We start from the raw sequence: 19,856 nt of genomic DNA, 5'->3' as shown, positions 1-19,856 counted from the left end.
GTTAGTGTAAAGGTCTTGTCATGTTTTAGTAACAAAAACAGGAACATAAACAGTTTTGAAAAAAAACAGCTTTAATTAAAATAACAAGGGCAAGAAGTATGTCTACACTCTACATGAGCTCACAAACAAGAAAATCTTTTAAGCTCACATTTCTAGCCTCTACAGGTATTAAAACTTCTTGAGTTGACAGTGGAGCTTGAATACAGATCAAGTAGCTATGACTACATTGGTATAGACTAAAGTTAACCTCTGAAAGTAAATCGAGTCAAGTAACTATGATTACATTGATTAAGTAAAATACCAATCTCTAAAAGTAAGTACCCCAAAACTATAAAAAGCATTAATAGTTGGCCCAACTCGTCTATAATGACTGCTGAGTCAGCAAAAAAAAAAGAATTGGCTAAAATATAAGTAATTATTGCAATATATCAAAGCAGATGAGTGTATAATGTTAACAGCCTAGGATAAATTGTTCAAGTAAATACTTTTTACACTGCTACAGGGAAAGTGTAGATTTCCTTAGTTCATACATTAGATAAATCCCTGGAATTGGTCACTTAATTTTTGTGTGGTAGCAGCCAGCTGATTTGTTTAATCACTAATCAAAATTCTATTTACCAAAATAAGATTTATGCTTAATTTTGTACTGCAGTGTTTTTATTTACAAAAACAGTCTCAGAAAATTATTTAGTACAAGCATTAATTTAAAAAAAAATGTCTGATTACATTATCAGAAACTGGCACAGTTGAAAAGTTTGGTTCACTAGTTGAATTTACTGGCACATACCGACCTGATTACATCTGGTTTTTACTATAAAAGTATACAGCAAAATAGAAAAATGACTTTCATTAGTCCGTGTAAATATATGAAATTTAAATTAATAAGTTGAAACAAATTATTTATATTTATTTATATTAATGTTGTTTAAAGAAAGATTATAGTTCTAACTTGATATGGTAATGAAAAATTTCAATCACACAATTTGTATAAAGTGGGGCATTTACATTTTTTTTAGTTTAAAAAAAACTCAATGTTCTACTGTAAACATTCAAAATTATTTGTGCGAAAAATGACAAACTAAAAAGGGGTTTGTGAGAACTAGTGGCAGTGAAAAACTTTGTCGACAGAAATTTTCAACTTTCCAACTCTAAAAACTTACATTAAAACTTATGTATTACATAATCCAGCCACACACAAAATGAGGAAAAAATAATGCAATGTTAGTAGTAAACAATTAACTTATAGACAACAGAGGGGGGTTAACTGATGTTTGCATTGTTTAAACTTGCTGAATCAAAAAGTAGAAGTGGAAAATAAACAAGTAAAAACCTGCATCCAGCAGTAGTTGGTACATATTTGTTTTCAAAGTGGTATGTTCTATTAAGTGGGTACTTCTACTGTCAGTTTGCTTTTATCCTCTCTCACCCCTCCCACCCATCCAGCTATTAAAAAAAACATCACAAGCAGCATGTAAAGATAATAAAAAACAAATGGTCAGAGAATATTGTTATCACAGAGACCTAGGGATGATCACCGGTGAGTTCTACAGATAAAACAAGTTCCCACTGGTTGACAGAGATAATAGTTTGAGAAATGTGTCCAAATCCTGCCCAATTCAGCCCAAAAATAGCACACACAAGCTAGAATCACAAGACAAAGAAAGAATTTCCGTAAACAAATTGTCAAAATTGGAAAATTACCCGGTTATGAAATACCACAACTGTTTTTGCTTTAAGGATGTTATAGTCACAACTGAAAGTTTAGTAACAAGTTGACCACAAGTTTTCAACCAATTATGGCACGGTAAAATGTTTTAAACTTGGTGATGATCTAACAAAGTTCCGTCACTCAGTGATGATGTCAAAGTGTTCAATAGCTCTGGGATGACTATCTAAAGGTTCGACAATGTGATGACCCTGGAGATGACCTTCCAAGGTTCCATAACTGTGTGATGACAATTATTTATCTTTGAGATGAACAGGTTCTATAACTCTTGTGATGGTCTAACAAAGTTCTGTAACTCCATGAAGCAGATGTTCCATCCCTGGCTTGTAGCAGTCCACACAAAATGCTACTGGAAAGACTGGAAGCTGCAGCTGTTCTACTGGTACATGGCTGTGATCTCTGGCTGGAACTTGTCCTCAATCACCTTACGTTTCAGCTTGAAGGCATCTGTGACCAGGCCTGTGTCTGGCATCCAAGCCTCAGGGAAAAGGCAGATCTTATTGGGCAGCTCCATGCGCTGAAGCTTGGCTGGTGAACAAACACATCAACATACACTTTTTTATTTGGATGGAAAGGGGAGGCCGCAGTTTGGGATTTGTTATGTAGACGTGTGATGGGTAGATTATGTAGACGTGTGATGGGTAGATTATGTAGACGTGTGATGGGTAGATTATGTAGATGTGTGATGGGTAGATTATGTAGACGTGTGATGGGTAGATTATGTAGACGTGTGATGGGTAGATTATGTAGACGTGTGATGGGTAGATTATGTAGACGTGTGATGGGTAGATTATGTAGACGTGTGATGGGTAGATTATGTAGACGTGTGATGGGTAGATTATGTAGATGTGTGATGGGTAGATTATGTAGACGTGTGATGGGTAGATTATGTAGACGTGTGATGGGTAGATTATGTAGACGTGTGATGGGTAGATTATGTAGACGTGTGATGGGTAGATTATGTAGATGTGTGATGGGTAGATTATGTAGACGTGTGATGGGTAGATTATGTAGATGTGTGATGGGTAGATTATGTAGACGTGTGATGGGTAGATTATGTAGACGTGTGATGGGTAGATTATGTAGATATGTGATGGGTAGATTATGTAGACGTGTGATGGGTAGATTATGTAGACGTGTGATGGGTAGATTATGTAGACGTGTGATGGGTAGATTATGTAGACGTGTGATGGGTAGATTACGTAGATGTGTGATGGGTAGATTACGTAGACGTGTGATGGGTAGATTATGTAGACGTGTGATGGGTTGATTATGTAGACGTGTGATGGGTAGATTATGTAGACGTGTGATGGGTAGATTATGTAGATGTGTGATGGGTAGATTATGTAGATGTGTGATGGGTAGATTATGTAGACGTGTGATGGGTAGATTACGTAGATGTGTGATGGGTAGATTACGTAGACGTGTGATGGGTAGATTATGTAGACGTGTGATGGGTAGATTATGTAGACGTGTGATGGGTAGATTACGTAGATGTGTGATGGGTAGATTACGTAGACGTGTGATGGGTAGATTATGTAGACGTGTGATGGGTTGATTATGTAGACGTGTGATGGGTAGATTATGTAGACGTGTGATGGGTAGATTATGTAGACGTGTGATGGGTAGATTATGTAGATATGTGATGGGTAGATTATGTAGACGTGTGATGGGTAGATTATGTAGACGTGTGATGGGTAGATTATGTAGACGTGTGATGGGTAGATTACGTAGATGTGTGATGGGTAGATTACGTAGACGTGTGATGGGTAGATTATGTAGATATGTGATGGGTAGATTATGTAGACGTGTGATGGGTAGATTATGTAGACGTGTGATGGGTAGATTATGTAGACGTGTGATGGGTAGATTATGTAGACGTGTGATGGGTAGATTATGTAGACGTGTGATGGGTAGATTATGTAGACGTGTGATGGGTAGATTATGTAGACGTGTGATGGGTAGATTATGTAGACGTGTGATGGGTAGATTATGTAGACGTGTGATGGGTAGATTATGTAGACATGTGATGGGTAGATTATGTAGACGTGTGATGGGTAGATTATGTAGATGTGTGATGGGTAGATTACGTAGACGTGTGATGGGTAGATTACGTAGATGTGTGATGGGTAGATTATGTAGACGTGTGATGGGTAGATTATGTAGATATGTGATGGGTAGATTATGTAGACGTGTGATGGGTAGATTATGTAGACGTGTGATGGGTAGATTATGTAGACGTGTGATGGGTAGATTATGTAGACGTGTGATGGGTAGATTATGTAGACGTGTGATGGGTAGATTATGTAGACGTGTGATGGGTAGATTATGTAGACGTGTGATGGGTAGATTATGTAGACGTGTGATGGGTAGATTACGTAGATGTGTGATGGGTAGATTACGTAGACGTGTGATGGGTAGATTATGTAGACGTGTGATGGGTTGATTATGTAGACGTGTGATGGGTAGATTATGTAGACGTGTGATGGGTAGATTATGTAGACGTGTGATGGGTTGATTATGTAGACGTGTGATGGGTAGATTATGTAGACGTGTGATGGGTAGATTATGTAGCAGTGTGATGGGTAGATTATGTAGACGTGTGATGGGTAGATTATGTAGACGTGTGATGGGTAGATTATGTAGACGTGTGATGGGTAGATTATGTAGACGTGTGATGGGTAGATTATGTAGACGTGTGATGGGTAGATTATGTAGACGTGTGATGGGTAGATTATGTAGACGTGTGATGGGTAGATTATGTAGACGTGTGATGGGTAGATTATGTAGATATGTGACGGGTAGATTATGTAGATATGTGATGGGTAGATTATGTAGACGTGTGATGGGTAGATTATGTAGACGTGTGATGGGTAGATTATGTAGACGTGTGATGGGTAGATTATGTAGACGTGTGATGGGTAGATTATGTAGACGTGTGATGGGTAGATTATGTAGACGTGTGATGGGTAGATTATGTAGACGTGTGATGGGTAGATTATGTAGACGTGTGATGGGTAGATTATGTAGATGTGTGATGGGTTGATTATGTAGAATTTGGATTGTAACTAGGGCAGGTAAAGGGTTAAAGTTAATCATTGTTCTATGAAAAAAATAGCTGTCTCAGCTTAATGTTCAATGATAAGAAACCAAAAATTTTAAAGTTGAAATAGAAAAGTTTACAAAAACTTTAAAGAACATATGTGCATCATGTCTCCTTACATTTTAACCCATGGGTTGTTAGCTCTTTCAGGACAAGGCTTGTTATCTGGTCATTCCGGCAAAGTTCTTTGAAATCTGAGCAGTTGACGTTGTGCTGTTTGGCCAGGGCCATGAGCCGAGCCTCGCTGGGAACAACAAGAGCCACGGCGCTGTCTTGGTCGCTGTGGGCCACCACACAGATCTGCTCCACTAGTGGGCACATCTTCAGGACTGTCTCCACCTGGGCCAGGGAGATGTACTCACCGTGCTGGAGCTTGACCAAGTCTTTCTTACGATCTGAAACATTACAACGTGATTCTTACTTTTTTATCAGACATTAAAAAGGTCTAGAAATATAATTATACTGACAAATTGTTACTGCCTGCAACTGCCCTAGCTTAATGACAGCATAGAGGTTTCATCGAGAGATCAACTGTACAGATGCACTATCAGTCTTCAGATATTAATATATTTGTGGGATAGGACTTAACAAATGATCTCCAAACAGAACTGGAGGCAAATCAACAGAGTTCAATGCACACATACAACTGCAAATTGGGTCCCAAAATCATGAAATTTGGGAGAAAAATTCTACAAGTAGGCAGATGGGTTAGACATGAATTAAAAGGGTTAACTTACCGCATATTATCAAGCATCCAAATATTAATCTAAAAATATCAGTAATCAAAGGGTTAATATCAGATGTAAAGGGTTAACTTACCAATTATTTTGAGACAACCATCCTCCTCAAATTGACCAATATCTCCCGTGCAGAAGTAGCGCATGCCATCAATGGTGATGAAATCTTCATTGGTCTTGTCTGGACTGTTGTAGTACCCCTGCGTCACATTGCCCCCACCAATGAGGACCTCCCCCTGGGGGTAGGGTTTGTTGTTCACAGTGTAGCTACCTATAATTAGGGGAGACAAGCATAAAACTTGTAACAACATAGAAGTTGGTTAACTTGATAAAGTAAAATAAAACAAAAGAGGCAGCAAAAAAATAATAATTAGGAAATAAACCTGACCTTCGACCCAGTCTCGCAGCCTTATCTCATTACATATAAGAGGTGCTCCAACTCTTTCAGTTGTCATGTCACCAACTATAGAAGGAGAACATTTTTTATCAATAAGGGACGTAACTCCAGAGCAAAAAGAGTAGGTAACTTAATCAATAAATAGAACAATAAAAAGGGAAATAATTCAATCTTAAATACCTTCATAAAGAGGAAGTGGCAATTTTTTTTATTTAATTGGATATCAAATAACAAAATTAGTCATTTTCAATCAATGACAATATTTGTTAGGTCATATGCTCAAATTTTTTGAAGTAAATATTCATATGATTACACTAGTAAAACATAAAACCATTAAAATAGTTAAATCTTAAATATTGGAACTGTACTATTATATTTCTATGAATGTTAACAGACATTTATATTAATTTTTTTTCAAAATCCAGACAAAAGTAAGGAACATGAAAGCATTGCCTTACATTCTACGACTGTTCCAACAGACAAAAGTAAGGAACATGAAAGCATTGCCTTACATTCTACGACTGTTCCATGAGACAAAAGTAAGGAACATGAAATCATTGCCTTACATTCTACGACTGTTCCAGCAGACAAAAGTAAGGAACATGAAAGCATTGCCTTACATTCTAACATGAAAGCATTGCCTTACATTCTACGACTGTTCCAGCCCCACAAGTCTCAGTCAGTCCGTAGCCCTGCCCCAGGGGACAGCAGAAGCAAATGTTCATGAATCTTTGTGTGGTCCCTGACAAAGGCGCACCCCCACACAACATCAGGCGGACGTGTCCTCCAAGCAAGTCCTTTACACCTTTAAAAACAACCCTGGAACACAAGTCAGTAGCAACTATCACAACCTGCGGACACTTCATCTGCTAATATTGATCTAGATATAACAACTTTAATTATTAGTTTCAGAAGGTTGATATTAAACTGACAGCTTACAATCAACACTAGACCTACTAGTAGCACACAAGAATATTTTAAACAAAAAACAAACAGTTTTATCAACCCTAGGATTTACGCAGTGCACAAGCCTAGCATGCCCATGCGCCAGGTAAAACTGCAGAATGTTTCAATAAAGCTACTTAACTGGAATTCAGTTACGGAAAATATTTAAAAAAAAATTATTTAATGCATCCTGTTTCAGACAAATCTTTAAAAATTTTGTTCATTTATTATCAGTTATATAAATGAACAATAAATATTTTGTTCTTACTTGTTACATAGTGGGGTGTCGAAGCCTTGAAGGATGTGTTTATGTTTGTAGTCATATGCAAATTTAAAGAGCACGCGCTTCATTAGCGAGGAGGAGTTCACTTTTTCCCAAACATTCTTGTATATCCTATCCATGATCACCTGCGTACACAAAAATAAGATTTTTACACATTCTCATTACATGCTTTAGTACATGTTCTCATTACATGCTTTAGTACATGTTCTCATTACATGCTTTAGTACATGTTCTCATTACATGCTTTAGTACATGTTCTCATTACATGCTTTAGTACATGTTCTCATTACATGCTTTAGTACATGTTCTCATTACACATACCTAATGCATGCTCTTATTCAATGTTCTCCATAAATGTCATTCTTACACTCTAAACCAATATTCTTATACAAAAAAATTCTCATAGCTTAGAAGCTTTTCTAAAATATCACTTTATATTTCCTCACTAAATTTGTAACATGTGACTTGTGGTGAGTACAACTTTCTAACGCCTTTTAAATAAATATATTGTATTCAGAGGCAACTAGCATCCTATAAGACATGACTGAATAGGTGGAAAAACAAATTCTACAGGAACAAGATTTACAGGTACACAGACAAAAACAACGTACAGATACACAGACAAAACAACTTACAGGTACACAGACAAAAACAATGTACAGGTACAGACCAAAACAATGTACAGGTACACAGACAAAAACAACATACAGGTACACAGACAAAAACAACGTACAGGTATCCAGACAAAAACAACGTACTGGTACATAGACAAAAACAACTTACAGGTACACAGACAAAAACAACGTACAGGTACACAAACAAAAACAACTTACAGGTACACAGACAAAAACAACTTACAGGTAGACAGACAAAAACAACTTACAGGTAGACAGACAAAAACAACTTACAGGAACACAAACAAAAACAACTTACAGGTACACAGACAAAAACAACTTACAGGTACACAGACAAAAACAACTTACAGGTAGACAGACAAAAACAACTAACAGGTACACAGACAAAAACAACTTACAGGTACACAGACAAAAACAATGTACAGGTAGACAAACAAAAACAACTTACAGGTACAGCAGCCACTAAGGTTGGGTTCAGCACAGATACATCCCCAGCACTGCCTCTCTTGATCTTGGTCGACTGGGGAAAAAGTTGGAGGGGAAATATTCTTTGTCTTTTTTTTAACAAAACAAAGTATTTGTAACAAAGCTATCTTAGGAAAATTATAAAAGTAACCATAAGAAAGTTTTCAAAGTAATCATTTTATATATGTATATATAAATAAAAATGTTATACACACACACACACACGCACACACAAATATATATATATATATATATATATATATATATATATATATATATATATATATATATATATATATAGGGCCTATATGATATATAAACATATATTACTGTTACTTACGCTTGTAAATTAGCTAGAGCAGAGTGGAAACACCAAGAAACCTACCTTGTCTGTTAAGGTTGTGGGTGAGGAGTAGCCAATTCTTGTCCCTTTAGCCACACAAGATATTTCTACAATAATTGTGTAAACAAGAATTGAATTGACAAGAACAATGTACAATTTTACTGGGTTAAAGGTTACATTAAATTTCTCAGTAGATCATGATTTTTTTCTCCTAATGCCAGCAACAGTAAACTACACTGATCCCCTAATGCCAGCAACAGTAAACTACACTGATCCCCTAATGCCAGCAACAGTAAACTACACTGATCTCCTAATGCCAGCAACAGTAAACTACACTGATCTCCTAATGCCAGCAACAGTAAACTACACTGATCCCCTAATGCCAGCAACAGTAAACTACACTGATCCCCTAATGCCAGCAACAGTAAACTACACTGATCTCCTAATGCCAGCAACAGTAAACTACACTGATCCCCTAATGCCAGCAACAGTAAACTACACTGACCCCCTAATGCCAGCAACAGTAAACTACACTGACCCCCTAATGCCAGCAACAGTAAACTACACTGATCACCTAATGCCAGCAACAGTAAACTACACTGATCCCCTAATGCCAGCAACAGTAAACTACACTGATCTCCTAATGCCAGCAACAGTAAACTACACTGATCCCCTAATGCCAGCAACAGTAAACTACACTGATCCCCTAATGCCAGCAACAGTAAACTACACTGACCCCCTAATGCCAGCAACAGTAAACTACACTGATCCCCTAATGCCAGCAACAGTAAACTACACTGATCCCCTAATGCCAGCAACAGTAAACTACACTGATCCCCTAATGCCAGCAACAGTAAACTACACTGACCCCCTAATGCCAGCAACAGTAAACTACACTGATCCCCTAATGCCAGCAACAGTAAACTACACTGATCCCCTAATGCCAGCAACAGTAAACTACACTGACCCCCTAATGCCAGCAACAGTAAACTACACTGATCTCCTAATGCCAGCAACAGTAAACTACACTGATCCCCTAATGCCAGCAACAGTAAACTACACTGACCCCCTAATGCCAGCAACAGTAAACTACACTGATCCCCTAATGCCAGCAACAGTAAACTACACTGACACTGTTACATCAGGCTATTTTTTCAGATTTTACCTGCACTAAGCTCCAAAACATGAGCCAAGGGAAGATAACCTACATAAACATCTTTCTCTCTGTTGACATAAAAAAATTGATGGGTACATCATACAAAAGCAGTAAAAAATAGTCTTATAATCAATGTTAGAACCAAATGTCAATGGTCACTCTAGTTCTAGAACCAAACATCAATGTTTACCCTAATTCTGGAATCCTCTCCACCTGTCCTGAAGTTCCACACAAAAGATTTCTGTGGGATATAATCACACCTGTGGGCAGACAGAAATGACCAGTACTTAACTAGTGAACTCTAGACCAGTACTTGACTAGGGAACTCTAAATGACCAGTACTTGACTAGGGAACTCTAAATGACCAGTACTTGACTAGGGAACTCTAAATGACCAGTACTTGACTAGGGAACTCTAAATGACCAGTACTTGACTAGGGAACTCTAAATGACCAGTACCTGACTAGGGAACTCTAAATGACCAGTACTTGACTAGTGAACTTTAACTATTCCCTCTAGCTTTTTCAAACAAGCCTAATTTTACCAATTCACCTCAATTTTAACCCTAACCTAACTTGATACTTTCACAAGAACTTAATTTAACCTCCCTCTTGTCAACCATTCCCACTAAACAAACAACTAATACCCTTAGCCACTGACCTTTAGGAATTCCTGTAGAGCCACTGGTGTACATGATGACAGCTATGTCGTCCGGCTTTGGCTTCTCACACACAGTTTTTTCTGGAACATCATCCACACCTAAATATTAACATCTCCAGCTAACATTTTAACATTTTTTTCTGGAACATCATCCACGCCTAAACATTAACATCTCCAGCTAACGTTTTAACATTTTTTAACATCTCCAGCTAACATTTTAACATTTTTTTCTGGAACATCATCCACACCTAAATATTAACATCTCCAGCTAACCTTTTAACATTTTTTTTCTGGAACATCATCCACACCTAAACGATTGTTTTTGCTAACTTTTTAACATTTTTTTTCTGGAATATAATCTATGCCATGGTAATGTGTAGTAGTACCATGGCATTATGACTTCCATCCACAACTTCAAACCCCCAATCACCCAAATGGTGGCAATAGTTCAGGCAAGAACATCTGAACAGGAGAATTGCCCAGACATTTGTAAACTTAAAGGCTGTAAGTTGGGCCAATGAAATAACAACTCACATTCTAAGGCTGTAACATGGACCAGCCAATGAAATAACAACTCACATTCTAAAGCTGTAAGTTGGACCAGCCAATGAAAAGAAAGCTTACTTTTATCCGGCTGTGACCCTAGTGCCTCCACATCTTGCATGGATAACACAGTTATCCCTTCAGGAATCTTAACCTTGACCTTGGAGAGTTGCAGTTTGGTGCAGCCCATGACAATAACATGAGTCACGCTAGGAGTTTTTGGTAAAACTTCCTGCAAAATAGCAAGCACCATAGATGACATCTTGCTAAATATAGATCACATCTTGCTAAATATAGATGACATCTTGCTAAATATAGATCACATATTGCTAAATATACATCACATATTGCTAAATATAGATCACATCTTGCTAAATATAGATGACATCTTGCTAAATATAGATCACATCTTGCTAAATATAGAGCTTATCATGCTAAATATAGATCACATCTTGCTAAATATAGATCACATCTTGCTAAATATAGATCACATCTTGCTAAATACAGATTACATCTTGCTAAATATAGATCAAATCTTGCTAAATATAGATGACATCTTGCTAAATATAGATCACATCTTGCTAAATATAGATGACATCTTGCTAAATATAGATCAAATCTTGCTAAATATAGATGACATCTTGCTAAATATAGATCACATCTTGCTACCAATAAATATGTCAATCATCACTTACTAAATCTAGTTTGCTATATTGGTATATTTAGATTGCACCTAGAGCAATTTAGATTTCTATTTCTTTTGACTTATCAGTAGGTTTGTTGTTGTAAATGTGTAACTGTTGACACATTTGCTGTAAAAACTGACCGTGAATTTGGGCAACAGTTCCAGGCTTGTGATGACCTTGGCAACTTGTGTCTCGCTGATACCATGGATGATGGCATCAACTCCAAGTGTGGCGTATAGGGTAACAACTGGAACATGGAACAAGTTGCAGGATTACAGAGGCATGGTACAAATTTACAGGGTAACAACTGGACCATGGAACAAGTTGCAGGATTACAGAGGCATGGTACAAATTACAGGGTAACAACTGGAACATGGAACAAGTTGCAGGATTACAGAGGCATGATACAAATTACAGGGTAACAACTGGAAAATGGAACAAGTTGCAGGATAACAGAGACATGGTACAAATTACAGGGTAACAACTGGAACAAAACATAAGTAGGCTACATCCCTTATCTCTATATCTCTGAACACTAACAAAACTGACTCAACAAGTGCCCCAGTCACAGTTATTTTCTATTTCTATCACATCTATTCTCCACCAAAACAAACCTGGGAAATTAAACTTAAAACACGTCTGCGCAGATATCATCCAATCAGCACGAGTTTCTGCAAAGATGACCAGCCTTGACCTAGGCAATTGGCCCAAGGCCGTCAGCCCATTGCCAAAATTGGAAATCCTTTTAGACACCTCGTTGTAGGTCTCCCATTGATAATTGCCCATTACAAGCTGGAACGGGAGAAAACGTTTGGGTCAGTCAATTCAATATTCATACCAGTGTCAGTCTAAATATAAAAAATGTATAATCATAATAGACTCATATCCTTTGTATAAAAAAACCATTGTAAAGCATTCTGTCTCCCACCACTGCTAGCATGTCTGACCTTCTTAAAAACTCTTCCATTGGGCTGAGGCTCCTCCTCCTCACTGAGAACATCCCTGGTGCCCAGACATGGTCGGTTGCCATGCAACTTACAAGCTCTGGCAAACAGTTCGTCTAGAGTAGAGCATTCTGGGAACATGGCCGTACTTAGACCTGAGGCTGGGACTTCCACAGATCTCCATGGGTCAGACGGATGACCAGACACAGGAGCAGCCTAGAAAACAAATTTTTTTCATTCATTAGGTTCATTGGTGACCAGACACAGGAGCAGCCTAGAAAACAATTTTTTTCATTCATTAGGTTCATTGGTGACCAGACACAGGAGCAGCCTAGAAAACAATTTTTTTTTCATTCATTAGGTTCATTGGTGACCAGACACAGGAGCAGCCTAGAAAACAATTTTTTTTTCATTCATTAGGTTCATTGGTGACTAGTACAATGACAAAAGGAATAGGTGTGAGGCTTGCTCATCTTCCTGTTCACTGACTGATAAATCAAAGAACCTTATTGGTAACCTAAAACTGCCTAAGGAGACAGAAAATGGATGGTCCGAGAACATCTGGTAATGAGCACCTAAGCAGGGCTGTCTACCCCAAAAAAATTTTCCCCGTAACAAGAGCATAGGTTTTCCGTAACTTTCCGTATTTTTACACATTTTTTAAATACAATGTAAATAAGACCCATGGGGTCATCCATAAATGACGTCACACTCGTAGGGGGGAGGGGGGGGGGGGGGGGTCCGTAATTTTGTGACGAAGTGTGACGAGGGGGAGGGGGGGTCAGATGTTGCGACGTCACATTTTTGCATTATAAAAAAGCAATGTTAGAAAACGAATTTTAGACGTTATTTCGCGTTTTAGATAACTGTTTTAATAAATTGTAATAGTTTAGACAAGATTTTGGAAAAATATCAATGTTTTAAAAAAATTCAACTGCAATTTTGAGGGGGGTTGTAGGTTGAGGTGTGACGTCATTTTAGGGGGGGGTCTGGCTTTTTGTGACGAAGTGTGACGGAGGGGAGGGGGGGAGGTAAAAATCGTCCAAAAAAGCGTGACGTCATTTATGGATGACCCCCATATTATATGATCGTAAAGCTCATCAGCGTAATGATGACAGTCGGCGACTCGTGCTACTTTTTATTTTATGGACTAATAATTAGTTTTTTTTTAAAAAAGCCGTTAAATTCAGAATGTAAGGCGACAATGGAAAATTTCAAATAGGAATTGTTCTTGCAATGAGTAGTATGACGTATGTTATAGGCCAACACTACGGATATCTAAACCAATGTGAACTCAGTGACCCCTCGACTGTGTGTGTGTCAGGATTTTTTCTCCCGCGAACAAGAAAACGTAAGCGGCCGACGGGTGACGATGTTTAGAATTAGCATATTTCTTGAATATTTTTTTTTAAATCTACATTTTATCAATGTAATATCTAGAAGAAAAGAACAATTTTAAAAATATGATCCGTAATTGATCTCGGTGAGCCTAGATCTCGATGTTTAGTAAAATCTTGTCTTCTCGCACATCTCAAACAAAATGCCTCGATGTCTCGCTATTTAGGCATTTAGCCGTAATACCGCCTCAGCAAATATGTCTCGCCAGACTGCGCGATGAGACTTTCAATGATTTAGGCCACGCCCTTTTTTTTTCTCTACGGACAACACCGACTCATAATCGCGGGGTCAATAGTTCACAATATAAACACGACTGCCGCCAGCCATGACAGGAGCGGGAAGGGAAGGGGGAGGGAGGATTGTTACGGAAGAGGCTGAGAACCTTAGAACCGAATAACACACTGATATTAGTGATATATAACTAGCTAAATTAAAATATAAAACTCAGACCGGGAACATAAAGTTAAGTTACCACCAGAATTATTTTTTTTTACACTAAAGTCGATTTTGATCTCTACTGAAATCAAAACCGTAATTTTGCAGCAAAATCGTAATTCCGTAACCTGGGTGTCAAAATCGTAAAGTTACGGGCAAAACCGTACAAGTAGGCAGCCCTGCCTAAGGCAGACACTATCAAGGTGGGTCAGCATCAAGTCAACTGTTGGCAGCCAAACTCTGGAGAGCTGTAGTTGGTGGCCCATACTCCAGCAGGACAGAGAACTCTGGAGAGCTGTAGTTGGTGGCCCATACTCCAGCAGGACAGAGAACTCTGGAGAACTGTAGTTGGTGGCCCATACTCCAGCAGGACAACTCTGAAGAGCCATTGTTCCCAGCCTTTCACTAGTCTGGTAATGATGACAAAAGCTTACCTTGAGTCTTTTAGACTTTGTTACAACTTTGTCTGGCCTCTGGATGATGAAGTAGGGTATGTAGGTCACCACATCAAACACGAAGGCCAAAGCCTTTAAGACGTACACCAGCGAAGTGACCACAAGTTCTGATGACATACTGGCTACGTGGACAGACTCTCAACACACAAAATATTCAGATTTGAAGCTATGGATGACACAAAAAATATGGTATCAATCTAACTTTGTATCTTATCTCAGAAATACATCCCAAGCAGATATCAATTCTCATTATGGTTATGTAATTAACAGACTAAATTTTTGTAAAAAATCAGCAACGATGGATATCATTTTGTTCTAACAATTACGTGTGATTTTAGAATATTTTTTAAAAATGAGAAAGAGGTTAAAAACTGTATAGTATAATCATTACCTATATTAAATGAATAAAATGTTTTTTTTAATGGAGGCTATGCCTGCACTCAGGTACACACAAAGACAAATGTTGGTCCTGAAGCAAATAGTTGTTTGCTTAACCCACTGCAAACAGCAGCTAGAGTTTGTTTACCTGAGCTAACTACAGGTAGCTTAAAGTAATCTCAATTAGACTGATGAAATAGACAGAGGTTACACATAAAGTATCACTTTAAGAGGTACATTTCTACAACTTAGCTTAATTATTTTTTACCTCTTAAAAAATAGGCCAAAAAGTACAACAACTATTAATTGAAATAAATTTCTTTCAGAATTTTGTTTGTGTATGTAAATGTTATTGATAACTTTTGACTAAATCACAGAGCCAGAAGTGGCAAGATGAAAATCTTCATGTTTTTAAGTGGTACTTTAGAGTGTGATGGTTGTAGCCCAGACTTGATGGAAATCCTATTAGCACTATCAGTAGCAGACACACCACAGCACATAAATAAAACTACACACTACAATACTGGAAATGTTTACTGAATGGTTACACACAACAATACCTGTATGGGGAGTGAACTGCAAGAAATAATACACACAACAGTAACCTGTATGGGTAGTGAACTGCAAGAAATAATACACACAACAATACCTGTATGGGGAGTGAACTGCAAGAAATAATACACACAACAATACCTGTATTGGTAGTGAACTGCAAGAAATAATACACACAACAGTAACCTGTATGGGTAGTGAACTGCAAGAAATAATACACACAACAATACCTGTATGGGGAGTGAACTGCAAGAAATAATACACACAACAATACCTGTATTGGTAGTGAACTGCAAGAAATAATACACACAACAGTAACCTGTATGGGTAGTGAACTGCAAGAAATAATACACACAACAATACCTGTATGGGGAGTGAACTGCAAGAAATAATACACACAACAATACCTGTATTGGTAGTGAACTGCAAGAAATAATACACACAACAGTAACCTGTATGGGTAGTGAACTGCAAGAAATAATACACACAACAGTAACCTGTATGGGTAGTGAACTGCAAGAAATAATACACACAACAGTAACCTGTATGGGTAGTGAACTGCAAGAAATAATACACACAACAATACCTGTATTGGTAGTGAACTGCAAGAAATAATACACCAAGCATACCTGAATGGTTAGTGAAAGAGTCCTCACACAGCAGCACACAAGAAAAAACTCGACTAGCAGCCAGTCAGTCAAACAGCCATTGAACCAAGCAGTGATACAACTGTGTCCAAAGTCCAATAACTTGTCAAACTCTGGTAGACAACAGACTAGGTTTTATTTTCAGTCACTTGAGAGGGCCCTTATCTCAGATCAAGGTCAAGGTCTATGTACAAAGATCAGAATGTGAACAGGGTGGGAAGAATTGAAAAAAAGGAATCTATCACCCACTTGGGTGATAAAACCGTGACATTCAGTGATAAGCCAGCCACTTGCTTTAAAGTGTACATGTTTTGCTAATGGTTTCAAGGTCTTTAGTTTTTTTTACTATACATGAAATTTTATTTTAACAATTTATAACAAGATGCAAATCCATTAATATAATGATAGGAGTTACATTACAAAGTCTGGACAAAAAAATGTCACTTATTCACATTTTTTCCCTAAATCACTAAACCATTCAGCCCTAGCCTAATTTTATTCAGAGCAAACCTAATCCCAGACTTTTCTCTAGTCAAAAGGCAGTTCTTTGCACAAAAGACCAACAATGAAGTGTTAAGGTGTTGACCTTAATCTTAGTGCTTTATTTTGGCAGTAGCAGAGGAAAATTCTTAAACCTAACTAGAAATATGATGATTACTTTTTTATTTGAAATTAAATTTCAAAATTTAAACCTGACTAAAAAAATCTTGCGATATATTGATGTTACATTTTTGTATGACAAAATTCAAAAACACACACATTTTGTGTCTAAAAATCGCTTTCTGCATTACACATCGACATCAACAACTACAGGACAAATGTAGTTATTATCTTAGCCATCTTATTTAAGTTTATTTTTTGTCAACTTATTGTTAGAGATTCATGGGAAACCACTCTAATTTACATATGATGTCAAATTTTCAATTTTGCTCTCAAATCCTGCTATTTAAAGTTAATTTCTGGCCTATTATTATTTATTTAGTTATATTTAGACAATCAACCAATGCTTGTTTTGGTTTATTATTCAATTATGTATAATATTTGACACAAATATATCACAAAATATATTTGTATTAAAGCCAAATTAATAAGTCATCTTTCTTGCACATTACTTGCCTTGGAAAATTGTATGTACCTAAAACGATAGATTACCTAATATAACTACTACGTAGGCCTACTATAATATAGTACAACTACTTCTTACTTAGTACTAGACCTATTAGTAGGCCATTTGTTTCACAACTTCCGGGTTTGTTGTTTTCGTGCCATCTCACAGCCCATGCACTTACTAAAATGGTGACCAGTTTCACTTTCAATACGCAAGCGTCGCCTTGGTGTTATGTTATGTTATTCTTGTCTTTAAAATCAAAAAACTTTGAAATACTGCTTCAATACCAAACCAGCCTATGTGAATACTAAACTTGAAAGCATTAATTTTACACACATTACAATTAACTGGTAATAATTTATTGTGTTTATGAGATGTGTTACGCTTAAATGATCATAACTTAATAATACCATTTTGTTATATTCTTTTTGGGTGGGTGAAAACGAGGGGCGTGAAAAAGTGTGCCGCGCAAGAATCCAATAATTTGGCTCGATTTAAGACTATTTTTTAATGTCATACCTAAAAATAGAATGATAAGAATGTTTACATTTTCTTTATTATTATGTTTTAAAGAAGGTCACAGGTCAAGTATTTTTTTCCTTCAGTGGAGTGTGCCAGAAGCTGACGTGACTTGGGAATTTTTTTTCAGTAATAATGACTTTGCACAGAAAGTTAATATATGCTAAATTGGCTTTACTAGTGTGCTAGCTGTTATTGATAAATTTTTTTACAAAAAATTATGGATGATTTTAGATACCAATGTCCGAATATAGACTCTTCCATAAAATAGGTGTGTTGGGTTGTTAGTAGTATTTGTGAGCTCGACTAATTTTAAGGTTACAAATTACTAATATTAGGGTTAGGCACTAGAGTTGGGATTAGGGACAGGGTTAGCATTGACATTAGCCAGCCATGTGTGTCTTTAGTAAACTTTAGTTAGTTAACTACAAGTAACCTAACAAGTAACACCCCGTTTCTTAAAGAAGATTCTATTATCGGACATTGGTATAAAAATTCCCACAAAAATAATTTTGAAATTTTCATCAAATGAAAATGCCTTTCTAAAAATTATTAGTTAGATCTAGAATCTAGATTAGATCTAGATCTATTAGTATTAGATTTAGTTTAGGGCTTAGATTACTATGCAATTGAATCATCTAATGATTCAATTCTAATCACCTCACTAAAAAGTAAACTTGACTAAACTTCATAGATCTAGATCTGAAACCGGAACGACTCTAACTTCTCTAACTAATCTGAAATCATGTGTTTGTGTAACAAAAAAAATAACACATTTATTTTGATTTTGATTTTGTGTTGTTGGCTACTTATTACTTAAAAGTAAAATGTCAGTTTAATTCGTAATGCTAATTAGTAATTACTAATTAGATCTGGAACTCTGGTAAATATTAATTAATCTGTAAAACCTAAAAATGAGCACGTACCATCATAGATTTTTAATAGAACTTTTAGGCGTATTAGTCATGGCAAATTTAAAGTATTTACTGTATTAAAAAGAAAACAACGAAATCTTCCATCCAATAAAATTAGGTTGTTGCAACTTCCGTATCTTTCAACAAAACAAACGATGTATTTTTTCTTTATTTTCATAATACATAATAAATTAATATGCCCAATAGCTATAATAGTATAATATTAATAATTATTAGATTTTGGGCTTTTATTCGAATACGGCCTCATGTTTTTTTAATAAACGACTGATTAATTAATGTTGTGTTTAATCCATTTGTTTTGTTACACTTTCTCTTTGAGGGGCCACTAAGGGTGCATACAGAAACTTCAAATCATTCGTCATACCATGAAAAAGGTGATGTCAGTTATTTTTACGCTAACGTAAAAAACTGCTTCAGTCATCTACACGGTATAAATTAGTCATTTCAATTTAAACCTAGATTCTACGCCTAACCGCAATTCGATTCGAACTGTTTCTAGTGTTTCTTTCAGACTTTTTTCTCCGGGGGTGGGGGGGGGGGGTGGAGTAAAAAAAAGGGGGGGGGGCAGAGTTTCTTCCAGGAGCCCCCCCGAAATTTTTTTTACCGCCCCCTCTTTCCCCCCCCCCCCCCCGAACCAAATGAAATTTATATAATTTATATAGAAAATATATACTTTTAACAGTGTCCGCCCCCCGAAGAAAGTTTACCGCCCCCCCCCCCCGAAAATTTCAAGTGCCCCCCCCCCCCGGAGAAAAAAGTCTGCAAGAAACACTGGGGGAGGGGGCGTTGGACAGTGGTAAAAGAATG

At 37.0% G+C, this 19,856-nt stretch overlaps 1 protein-coding gene across 1 annotated transcript; it reads right to left on the bottom strand.

Annotated features, from left to right (window-relative positions):
* Positions 1 to 53: 53 nt before the first annotated feature.
* LOC131955061 (long-chain-fatty-acid--CoA ligase 4) lies at positions 54 to 19,139 on the bottom strand. The gene is made up of 18 exons (XM_059319012.1): positions 19,041 to 19,139; positions 16,470 to 16,600; positions 14,890 to 15,076; positions 12,626 to 12,838; positions 12,293 to 12,470; positions 11,819 to 11,925; positions 11,074 to 11,224; positions 10,450 to 10,530; positions 9,981 to 10,050; positions 9,800 to 9,858; positions 8,677 to 8,741; positions 8,275 to 8,346; positions 7,177 to 7,316; positions 6,610 to 6,782; positions 5,955 to 6,029; positions 5,649 to 5,837; positions 4,949 to 5,224; positions 54 to 2,254 (listed from the first exon to the last, which is right to left on the bottom strand). Exons 3-18 carry the CDS (start codon positions 15,025 to 15,027, stop codon positions 2,103 to 2,105), a joined length of 2,139 nt encoding a protein of 712 aa, XP_059174995.1. The 5' UTR covers positions 15,028 to 15,076; positions 16,470 to 16,600; positions 19,041 to 19,139; the 3' UTR covers positions 54 to 2,102.
* Between the last annotated feature and the right edge of the window lie 717 nt (positions 19,140 to 19,856).

This window comes from Physella acuta, unplaced genomic scaffold (assembly GCF_028476545.2).
Source record: "Physella acuta isolate Inbredline_101_S28 unplaced genomic scaffold, ASM2847654v3 ptg001052l, whole genome shotgun sequence".
NCBI classification, from domain to species: Eukaryota; Metazoa; Mollusca; class Gastropoda; family Physidae; genus Physella; species Physella acuta.
Note: the sequence above shows the minus strand (reverse complement) of the source record. Positions and strands in the feature narration are given on the sequence as shown.